A 12623-nucleotide genomic window follows, 5' to 3' on the forward strand; every position below is an offset into this window, starting at 1 on the left:
ACAGGGTGTTTCAAAAAACATGTGCCGTCTCTCGTGGGGAGATTTCGCACGTAAAAATAAGATTGATTTTTTTATATTAAGATAAGTCCGATTCTGCTTTGTTTCGTAGCTACAGGAGGTCTTAATCTTTTTAAGTCTTCATCTTTTTCAGATTTATTATGATTTTCTTCCAAGTGCTTTTTGCGATTCGATTGAAATTTTGAGGGTAAAGATTACTATGAGTGCGACATATTTTAATGCTGAAAAAGTGTCGACATATTCACCAGGGATGCACCAGGGATACAAATGTATCTTTTTGTTTTGTTAGCAAAATTGTGTAGACCGTTAAAAGCTGATTAAAAGTTGTCTCTTGATATTTTATCGATTTCGGCATCCTTGATGAGATAAACGCAATTAAATATTAATTTGCTTTAATGCCATTATTCTAATAGCAACATTACAGTTGGGGGTTGGAACCTGGGTCGGAAACAGCAAAATAAAACACTAAATCACCACAATACTAAAAATCACCACAAAACTAAGTTTTCATCATGTAAAAGTAAAAGTGTTTTGGTGTATTGTGGTGATTTAGTATTTTATTTTGCTGTTTAACACCAAAGGTTCCAACCTCCAACTGTAATTAAAATATGTAGCACTCATAGTAACTTTTAACCTCCAAATATCGTTGGAAACACTAAAAGCACTTGGAAGAAAATTATAATAAATCGAAAAAAAAATGAAGACTTTAACCTCCTGTACGAAACAAAGCATAACGTCTGTGAAACGTGATAACCTGCTGACTCCATTTTTGATTTTAAGTAAATAATACCTTTAATACATAATTTTTACGTAATTTTTTTAACGAAATATTTGTTCCCCAACAAAGACTTTTGTTACCTCTATATCATATTAACACATGAATATATTTGCTACATGTTTACATATTTTTTTGTACCGTTTCTTTTCTCTCCTCTAAAATTATGAAAAATGAAGTTAGCAGTTTATCACATTTCACCGACAATAATAGGAACCCATGTTGATATGAAAAATAGGTCTTATATTTACGTGAAGAATCTTCGTGAAGAGATCTCTTACGAGAGATCGCACATGTTTTTTGAAACGCCCTGTATAAATCAGTTCACTTCTGATCTTTAACATCTACCTCTGATGATCGTCAGTTTCGTGAATCAGTACCTTCATTAGAAATCGAAGATAATGTTCAAATGAAAACAGAATAAGTTTAAAACAAACATAAAAAGCGAGGTAATTTCAAAAACTTCGTAAAATTGAGATTTTCTTGCATTCCAAGGGTGGCATCAAAGATTTAAAAAACGGTTTAATAAATAATATCTAATCCTTTGTGGTGGGTTTATTACTAAATTCTTTCAAGAAATAATCCGCGGTTCAATATTTGTTTGTTGACTGGCGAATCATTAAACATGATGAACTAATAAAAAAAACAACGTTTTATTGTAAAAAAAACAAAACAGCTTCATCGACAAAGCATTCACAAAACAAAAAAGCACAAAAACAAATATACAAATAATAAAAAAAATGTCATACAATACAAATCAATTCAAAAAAAAATTACGTCATAAAATTACAAATAAAACACATATGGACATAGCAGAACACAGGCGTATCTAGAAAATTTTACAAAAGGAAAACTGTAAATGGATAAAATCATGTTATATATCATAAAATCAAGAGTTATAAAATATTAAATATTAAATACTAGACCTTTAACCAGTGTGTGATGATGATCAAAATTTTAAAATTCAAAATTGTTCATGATTAAACATCAACAAAAAAGTCGTTTACCGCATATAGGGCTCTCTCCAGTAAGTATGATTTCAGAGCTTTGCGAAATGCGGGAAGGAATGAAAATGACTTGATATTCGAAGGCAAATGATTGTACATTGTCTTGGCATTGTACAGTATTGAGCATTGAGCATTAAGTATTGAGTATTAATATCAGCCTTAAATATCTTGGGCATCGCTGAATATGACCACAGAGTATGATATCATTTTATATTTTACTAACCTCTTTTAGTAAAATAATATGATGCTCTGCGGTCATATTCAGTGATGCCCAAGCTATACAGGTATTCAAGGCTGATATTAGTTAAAGATGCATTACAAAAAAACATAAACAGCAGATAATCACGTTTTTTTTAAATATCGCCAAAAAAACAGTCCAAGACCAATGTGAGATAGAATGGTTATGGTGATGTGCATTTTTTACAAAGAAAAAAATTCTAGATCTTCTAATCGCCAAATTTCGTGTATTTTACCTATTTTATAATTAGGAGAAAATTTTTAAAAACTTATTTGTGGTAACTTTTGGACCCCGATGTGTTTAAAAAAACTTTTTATTAAAAAAATAATATCAAAAGTGTCGTGATAGAGACTCGATAGCAGTATTATAAAGTATGTTTCAAAACATTCATTGCTTACAATGACTACTTGAACTGGCTTGAACTGAGAATTAATCATGCATGACTCCATAATCAGCTGACTTATTAGATATGTTTTCCGTTTACCTATTTACTTCTTTCCAACGTCAAGAACTTTGGTTCAGTTATGGTTTCTATGTAATAAGATGTGTTGAAATATATAAAAATGTATCTATTAACTTTTTGCAACATTGCTTTGAATTGAGGCATCCTTAATTAAACATCGTTAAAGTGAAAAAATAGATGTAGGAAAAACAATAAATACTCTATAACTAAACTACATATTTTAACAATTTTTATTGTGCAAAACTGATGGAAACCTTCATAGTTTGTTCTTTTTAAAAATCCTTAAACCTCTTAATCTCCGAAATTTGACTGTAAAATCCTTCATATTGAAGGAAATCCTTCAATTCTGGCAAGTCTAATGCAGTATGTAAATTAGCCCGTGCGCTGACAGATAATTTTTAGTCAACCGACTGTTTAGTTGCAGGTTTGTGACTAATATATAATTAGGGAGCCGCGATATTATGCCTGCAATCAAATATCGGCTCTGTAAGAATACATTGGTTACAAACTTGCAACTAAATAATAAGCCGACTAAAAATTCTCTGTTAGCGCAAAGTTTTATTCTCTCTTAGCTTGGAACAATAGAACGACAGCGTTTTCAAGATATGTTTTCCAATTATATTGAAATTTTCCGGTCCAAATACTTACAGTATGTCTATCCGTTCTGTAGCTACGGGGCATCCGTAAGGGGGGAAACGATATTCTCTCGATGTTTCTCGTAAAAAATTAGACGACGCGTCCCATCAATGAAAATTAGACAAATTTGCAAGTAGCCAATGAAATGAGTCGGCAGAGTGTTTTGCGGTGGACTTGTTTGCGGTGGTGTTTTGAACGTGGACTCTCTACCACTTCTATTTAGGTAGCGATTTATAATAGTATATTGTTTTATTAGGAATAAAAAAGACACTTTTTGTGGAGAGGCTGTACGTTTGACGATATTACAGCCGAGGCACATAAAGTTATCTTTACTCCGAATAGAACATGCTATTTTTTTCAAACGCCACAAATAATTTTTAAACAATTTCAAACGTTCTAAATAATATAAAAAAGATTTAAAAGTCATACCTTGTATATACTCGTAATGTCAATATGTCAGTTTAATAATATATTTTCGTACTTTTAAGTGCTTTTACGTTTTCGTATTTTTATACCTAGGCGTTAAAATGACTATTTTATACTATTGTCAATCACGTCGCAAAAATTAATACTTTTGTGACTTTTGAAAAAATATTGCTGTTTATTTAAATGTTTTTTTGTCCGCATTCCTTTCATAGACACAGATCCAGTAGATGTACTTTGCATACATAATTTTATTTCGCTTAACTTCGATAATTAATCGTATACCGGTGTTTTGACATGACTGGGCCATTGACTTATCTTAATAAAAAATGTCTTCGTCGGTCACTCTTGAAATATTTTTTTAATGAATAACCTTCTGGTAATAATTTAGTTAACTGAGAATTCTAGAAAACAAATAATTTTACACCAAACTTGACGCCTATTGCATAAGAGTTTAGTTCCATTTTACACTTTTCCAACATTTTATTTGGCTACTTAAAAAATTAAAAATGAATATCAACACATGAGTTAAATTTTATCAGATTTTTTTGGTTTTATATTATAAGTAGAGGGAGAACGGGGTTTCTGGGCCAGGAACAAAGAGCAGGAAATGACATTAAGCACTACTGTACTACTACTTTTTGCCTCTTGCGTTTTTTTCTTGTTTGATTGTGTTTTTCTTGTTTATTAGCAGTTTTTAACAGTTTTTTAATGTTCTACTCGCCAGTGCTTCACGTCATTTCCTGCTTTTTACTCCTGGCGTAACTCTTTTTCGCTCTATGCTAATATGGAAATGACCTATATTCTTTAAAAACCGCATTGACGGAAATATTTGTTAGAATACAAACATATTGAAGAGGTATTCATTCATAACTCCTTATTCCAATACCACATACTCGGATGAATACTATACAGAGTGAGTTTCCTACGATGTTCTCTATGAGTATCTCGGAAACTACTGGAGTCGATTAAATGGAGAAAGAATTGCAGTTTTGTGGGGTCATAAATATGCGCCTTTTAGATTTTTGAAAAAGTTCACGGCTTACTAGATATTTGGAAAAAAACAAATGTTGGCTATTTTAAAAATTGTCCCTAATTCCATTATAATCTATTTTAGACAAAAAGTTTTCAGATAAAAGTTGTAGATAATTGCATCCCTAACGAGTCTGTGTTCTCTGATTTTTTCTAAAGCCTGTCATTTTTGACATATGATACAAACATGTTTTTTTAAATGGAAACCATAGTTGGTCATGACTTTATGAAAGGCGCCATTTTTTAAGCTTTTCAACGATATAAGCTATATGTTTTTTTTAATTACTGAGTTATTCTTTTTTTACTGAGCCAATTCTTATCATTATTAAACAATTTCAATTAGTTAGCCATGGAAACAAGTTCAGTCGTCGGTGCTGTCAGAAATATAAAACTGTCACATCCAAACTTTATTAATTAAAATAAACAAAATGTGTAAATACGAATTTATTTTAGAAAATGTTCAAAAATTCGCCATTGTTTTGAGTACATAAATGCATCTTTTTAAAACTGAAATACTAGCTATTCTCACAGAACGACCGATCGACTTAACTTCTTCCGTACCATTCCGTAATTTAACTTCTTCCGCATAATTATGATATAAATAATTTTTTACATTTCTTTTATTTTGGAGGAATGTGTCATAATGAAAGTCATGTTGGAACCACTCTATTGATGCGCCAGTATCTAAATTTAACATGTATTGAAAACTGTTGTCTAAAAAATGTAAGTAACGTTCGCCCGTCAACGTATCCTCGAAAATGTATGGCCAAGAAAAATTGAATCAAAAATCCTACTAAAAACTCGTATTTGCAATTTTTGTTTATTAAGTTTGGATGTGACAGGTTCACATTTCTGGGAGCAACGACGATTGAACTTGTTTCCATGACTAACTAAGTGAAATTGTTTAAAAATGATAAGAATTGGCTATAACACAGTAATTTTTCGAGAAAAACGTATTATAGCTTATATCGCTGAAAAGCTTAAAAAAACCTTAAAAGATGACAGGCTTTTGAAAAAAAAAGGAGGGCACAACTACAACTTTTATCTGAAAACTTTTTGTCTAAAATAAATTATAATGGAATTAGGGACAATTTCTAAAATAGCCGAAATTTGTTTTCTTCGAAATATCTAGTAAGCCATTAAGTTTTTCAAAAATCTGAAAGGCGTATATTTATGACCCCACAAAACTTCAATTCTTTCCCCATTTAACCGACTCTCTATCATCAGTAGTTTGCGACATACCCATAGAGAACATCGTAAAAAACTCACCCCGTATATACTCTACATTTGATATACCGGGTGTTTCGCAAATATTATTCACCCCTATAACTTTTTTTTATTTTTTTAAATAAAAAACGAGATTTGGTAAAAATTGAGTTATGATTAAAAAACGATTAGGGCATCTATTAACCGGCCAGGACATGACAACTAAAAACAGTAGACGATCAAATCTATTTTTTCAAAGTTCCTTGATTAAAAACCGGTATTTTTACAGCCATGGCCCTCTAGATTGAAATTTAAAATACGAATATCGAATAAAGTAAAAATACCGAAGGTGTCATTGAAAAACCAAAAGTTGTAATCAATTTCGGTAAAACAGGAAATCACCGAAAAGAATTGAATACCTACGTCAATCGATCTTGATTTATGTCATATATTAACGTACCAAATCTCTTTTATTTATCTGAAAAAATAAAAAAAAATAGGGGGTGAGTCACTTTTGAGAAATACGAATAGAAAAAAAATTCTTATAGAATTGTCAAGTTTATTTAGCATTTCAAAACATTATTGGAATAAAAAAAAGATAAAACTGTTAACACTCAGTTTTATCTTGTGTATTTTTTTTATAAACCAACGAGACATCTGTAATTTTTTAGCTCTACATAACAGATCCTGTCTACAATATTCTATTAATTTTATAGCACATTGCATGAAAAGAAAAATAAAAATAAAATATTGCGTCAATATTTTACATGTTTCTCGGATTTAGGAACATATTATATTGTTACCATATTTTATAACAAAAACGTCACTATATGATTTAAATTTCAATAACCTGGAACTATTTTTGATTACTTGTGCAGATATTAAATTGAAGACCTTTAACTGTTTTTTTTTGTACTTTTAAGTTATTAGGTTAATATTCTGTAACAAATATAATGTATAATATCTTGATAAATATAATATTAAATTTATTAAAAAACATTTGTGACTGGTCGTTAGTTTCAAAAAGATCAAATGTCCCACATTACGATTATTTCATATTTTAAACCGAATATTATGCCATAAATATTTTTAATAATGAACATGTTTATTATATTATTTAGTATAAATTTGTCGAAATTTACATATTTCCAATATAAAATGTATAATTAATGATTTACTACGTAATAGCAAAGATAGGAATAATTTTTGTATTTGATATTAAATTGGAACAATTATATTTTTTTAACTTGAACTATTTAAAGTTTAATTATGTTCGTAGTATAGTACTTTTTTTTAAATTAATCATAAATTTTTCTACAAAAAAATACCTATGTAAAACAGTTTCTGTTAAAGCTTTGTTACACACAAACATCTCCAAATTTATTATTTCAGTCTAATAACTAACTATAATTTGTGTCAATGATGACATGTATTGATTATTTCGATTCGAAATATCATGAGAATCATTACTCGTAGCAATTTTTACCAAGAGACCTTTTTTACGTAAAACACCGGAAATGTATATCTGTTAAGTCAGTTGTATAATACAGGTACGGACGAAAAGTTATTATTCTTCAAAACACTTTAAAATATGATGAATTATATTATATTATATTATATTTGTTTAGCATGGACTACTTTTTTTTGTTTTATATAAAATTTAATTATATTCGTAGTAGTGCATATTTTTGTAGAATTAAATTTCGCTATCTCTTATTTCCCGAATTGAAATATTATGGATGAGTCTTAAATAAGTGCGAATATTTTTAGTGGTGGTATTTTTCGATCCCAAAAACACGTCTATGAGATTCTTTTCGCGAAAAAAAAATTGAAAATTTCAAATTTTTTTAAAACTTTTTGGATTTTTTTTTAAATTTTTAGTTAAAAAACATAATATCTTTATAATATGGCAACATAGATAGTAGACTAAATTTACAAGAAATAAAGCCCAGAAAATATCCAGTGGTTCTCATAATTTAAGCAAAAAATATTTTTTTTTAATTTTCAAAGTAAAATATTTCGGTTATTTTGACATTTAGTAGATTTTTTTTAAAACGAAATACAGAGTGGCACACCTCATTCGCCTCGGTTGATTCTACAAAAACGGAAAGATGTAGAAACAAAATATTTTAGGGGTATATGTGGGTAGACAATGTGCACAATTTAACATTATTTTGAAATATACAGGGTGTTTCAGAACTAAGATCCATACCAAAGTTATATTTTTTCTTATGGAACACCCGGTATATTATTTCATTTTTGGATTCTTCGGCCCAAAAAAAGGTATTTATTATAAGGGTTAAATATGTTTAAAATCTTTGGTTTTTGAAATATTTAAAGATATTTAAATTTGTATGCTACAATAGAATAGATTATTAACACCCTGTACATTACTTTTCAGAATTAATTCTTATGCTGAGATTAAAGGTAGAGATATAAACTGAATTTACTGAAAAATGGTATTAGTTCCTTAAATTTATACAGGGCTATCGAAAGTTGCTGATCTATTTTAAGGATATATTTTATATAAAAACTTTGATATTTCAAATGTAACACCCTGTATTTTTTTAAATAAATCGCACACTCAAATGCTCTTTCAAAGTATATTAGGGTTTCGTATACCTATCTAGCTCAGATTTTGAATAAAAAACGATTTTTAAATAAAATTGTAATCAAGATGGCTGGTGTCGCCATGGCAATTTTATAATGACAGTTAGTAATTATTTTCAAAGTCGACATTAGTTTATGGACATTATTATTTATAATTTATAACAGTTTACTTAAATTTACCAGCAATAGTTTAATAAGTAAGTATTCATTATTTTATCAAGAAAAATAAAGCAGTATCTCCTGGCGGAACGAATAGATATGTGACTAGTGATATCATTTTGTGAGGAAAATTGATTGTTGGCCTCAAGGGCTTATGCTCAAAGATATCCAGATAGGAATCTTCCTGATAAGAGTTTCTTTGAAAAACTTGTGCGCTACCCTGTATATAAAATTTCCATAAAAAATGCGAAAAATACTCATAGACGTATTTCTGGGGTCGAACTATAATACCCTTAAAAATAGTTGCTCTTATTATAACTATAATTCACCCTATATAAAATGTTAACACAAACATTAAAATTATACCTGGGTTTGTACAATATGCTACGAAAAAACAAGGCGTCGGCGATGGCTTTGAAATGAAGATCACTGTCAGATCGTTAAAAAATCATCCCGATCCACTCATACTTTTTTGAGCCACCCTGTAGAAGTTAAAATATTTTCCTGAAAGACATACTTTAGGTTTGCACTACAAAATTCCTAACTTTTTTATTATAGCAGCTACAGATGCCCGACGCACTATTGTCGGACTCTGTATAATGGTCCATGATCTGTGATAATTTATTAAAAGAGAATATTTTTTCAAATTCTAATTCGCAAGGAAAATACTGATAATGTCTAACAGAAAACTTGGAAAACCGCTACTACTGACACGATTGATTTATACGTAAAAACCGTAGATCAGGAGTAGCTTTACATTATCTGACACTACCACTCTTCCAGGGATTATCCAGAGTCCATAAATCTGAAATAGTGTCGACCGGCATTAAGTTTTTACGAAATAACTGTTGAATCTACTGCGGAGTTTGCAAAAATGATTGACTTTAAAATGTAAAATGTGCTATTTCAGAGATAATAAAAATTTAAAATTCATGGTTTCTTAAATCTATAACAATGGTGAAAGTATCTAAAAGTTACATTTAGGAGTTTATTTTTTTTATTAATTATTAATAAAATAGAAAACAAATTTCTTGCAGTATAGGTATATAATAATTATATAAGGATTCTTGCCACTTAACTGCTGATATAGAAATTTAATTCTACGCTGTGTTTGTCATAATGTGGACCAACCTGCTCTCACTACCGGTTTAGGAGCCCTACTCCATCATCAGGTGAGCTTGGGCAGATTTACAAAATGACAACCACAGCGCAGAGATAGTTAATTCCGACTTGTCGGAAAGTATCGGTTAGATATTAAGTCCCGAATGGGAGATAGCGGCCTGAGTGCAATGGTAGTACTTTCGTACCACCGAGGCGCAACTATCGATAGTAAAAGGATGCCCAAGCTCACCTGATGATGGAGTAGGGCTCCGAAACCGGTAGTGAGAGCAGGTTGATCCACATTATGACAAACACAGCGTAGAATTAAATTTCTATATCATCAGTTAAGTGGCAAGAATCCTTATATAATTTTATTATTAATAAATTGCCCAACATATTTTTAACTTTTTGCAAATTTGTTTATTAGTAAGCCACTGCTAACAATAGTTAGTCTCCGTTGAATTAACGCAGCAGTGTTTACGAAAAAATAACTATTTTATTTTGTAGATTTTCTTACAGTGGCGAAATACCCATACAGGACTTTTTTGGAGATATTTTTAACTTTATAGCTCGACCTTTATAGCTGTTGTATTTGTACCTATTTTGTGACATTTTGTCACTTTAACATTTAGCTTTGAAAATTAAAATATTTATTTTAGGTAAAAATAATCATTAGATTTAGAGTCTACTGTAGAAAAAATTCCAACATTTTTAGATTTTACGATTTACTGTGGGAGAGTAAAATTAAATTACTGCATTAGGGAACGGACACAAACAAAGCTGGTTAATAAGCACCTATTACCAGCGCCGAAAATCAGCGCTTATAAATGGTCTCAATTAATAGTACACAAGAACGTAAAAAGTAAGCGCCAATAGTTATATTTAAACCTGTTCGGTGTTGAAATTTGAACACCGGTGTTAGGTGTTGATGACCGCCGGTGTTTCAGTCGATGTACCGGTGTCAACACCAACACTGCTGTTTATCTCAACACCGGTGTTCATTTCAGAACCGGTGTTCATCTACAACACCGGTGTTTATCTTGACACCGGTGTTTATCTCAACACCGATGTTCATTTCAGCACCGGTTTTCATATAGGTACAACACCGGTGTTGATCTCGACACACACGGTGTTGAGATAAACAATGTCGGTGTTGAGACAAACAACAGTGTCGATGTCAATGGTGCCGTTTGTTTGTTTTTTAGTTTTTTTTAATTTAGTATTTTTTAGTTCGGTGTTGAGATTTGAACACCGGTGTTAGGTGTTGAAGACCACCAGTGTTTCAGTCGGTATACCGGTGTCAACACCGACACCGATGTTCATTTCAACCCCGGTGTTTATCTCGACACCGGTGTTCATCTACAACACCGGTGTTTATCTTGACATCGGTGTTTATCTTGACATAGGTGTTTATCTCAACACCGATGTTTACCTCAACACCGGTATCGCGATGAACACCGGTGTCGATGTCGATATCGATATCGATGCGGTGCCGTTTCTTTGTTTTTTTTTAGTTTTTTTAATGTAATATTTTTTAGTTTATTTTACAGCTACTAGTTTTTGTTTCTTTATGTTTTGTTTTGTTTTCTATTTGTTTTTGATTAAACAATTTTTTTACTTTATAGTTGTTTATCTGACGCTTCCACTCTGTTTTAGTGATTAGTGTGGCAAAAAAATTATATTTAAATTTGAAAGTTATAAGTCGGTGCGCTTTAATAAACGATAAAAATAAGCACCGATACGACATATTATTATCAGTTTTATTTTGAACTTATTAATTAACATTATTTCTTCTTTAACCCGTTTACCAAACACCGGTGTCGATATCAAAATCGGTGCGTAGTCAAAACCGGTGTCGAGATGAACATCGGTATTGTAGATGAACGATGAACACCGGTATCGACACCGAAACACCGGAAAGCCTATATTTGGCCACCGGTGTCAGCCCAACACCGGTGTTAAAACGATGTTCCGGTGTTTGGAATAGTTAAATTCACTTTTCAACACACCTGCACACAGAAAAAAATCGTCGGCGCTTGTTATCAGCGTCAATTGGCCCGGACTTTTCACCGGAACGAATTATTAATTCTTAGTCGCTTGTTGTCTGTGCTGGATGTGCATATTGTGATATTCGGCGCTGGTTTTCGGCGCTGATTAACCAGCTTTCTTTGTGCGCGTACCCTTAGATATTCTTTTTTATTAACTTTTCTTTGTTTTATGCCGTTCTAAAAAAATATATATTTTTGTACATTTCTCTTTAACTTTTCTCTCTTTTCTTTTCTATAGTTCTATATTTTATTGTGAACTAACTTCACTTAGTGACTTAGCTCTCAATATACGTGATTTTTGTAATTTGTCACCATGACAGTTATCGACATGACATATGTCAAAATTATGTTTTTTTGTTACTGGGCATGCTTAAGAAATTTTGCATAACCTTTTTTTCCTAATTGGTGCTAACTTTTTGACACACTTTTAATACAAAGAAAGTAAAATACTAAAGAGTATACCTACTAAAACATTATTTTTTTGCAGAAACTTTAGACAAAAAGTACAACAGAATAACAAGCAAGATATATTCAAAACCGAAGGAAGCTACACGTTTTTCATTCCTGTCGATGAAGGATTTGCGGTAAGTTGCTAAATAAGTTTACGGTATAGACACTTACTACTACCCTTGTTTATATATTCTTAAAGTTGGTCAACCTCTCGACAAAATGTGCTGCCTCTGGTGAACAATTCGTAAAGCTTTAAAAGAATGAAGCATGTGATTAGGGGCGGAGTCAAAAATATCGATTATTTGCAGTATTTCCCTCAGAGTAATGTAATAATATAGCTCGGATTTTTGCGAACTATAATAGGGCTCAGCTGATTAAGAAATTTAAACAAAACTATTATTTCATTGTTGATTTTCGATTATTTTTGCTGTTATTTTAAGGATTCTAAACCGTATTT

The 12623-nt window shown here is 30.9% G+C and overlaps 1 protein-coding gene across 1 annotated transcript in view; it reads left to right on the top strand.

Annotated features, from left to right (window-relative positions):
- Positions 1-12623, top strand: part of LOC115891359 (fasciclin-1-like) — a 330519-nt gene that overhangs the window by 225698 nt on the left and 92198 nt on the right. The window contains exon 7 of the mRNA XM_030911811.1: positions 12204-12300. Within this exon, the coding sequence (XP_030767671.1) occupies positions 12204-12300 (97 nt within the window). The remainder of the gene's footprint in view (positions 1-12203; positions 12301-12623) is intronic.

This window comes from Sitophilus oryzae, unplaced genomic scaffold (assembly GCF_002938485.1).
Source record: "Sitophilus oryzae breed Bouriz unplaced genomic scaffold, Soryzae_2.0 scaffold_1179_pilon_pilon, whole genome shotgun sequence".
Taxonomy (NCBI): Eukaryota; Metazoa; Arthropoda; class Insecta; order Coleoptera; family Curculionidae; genus Sitophilus; species Sitophilus oryzae.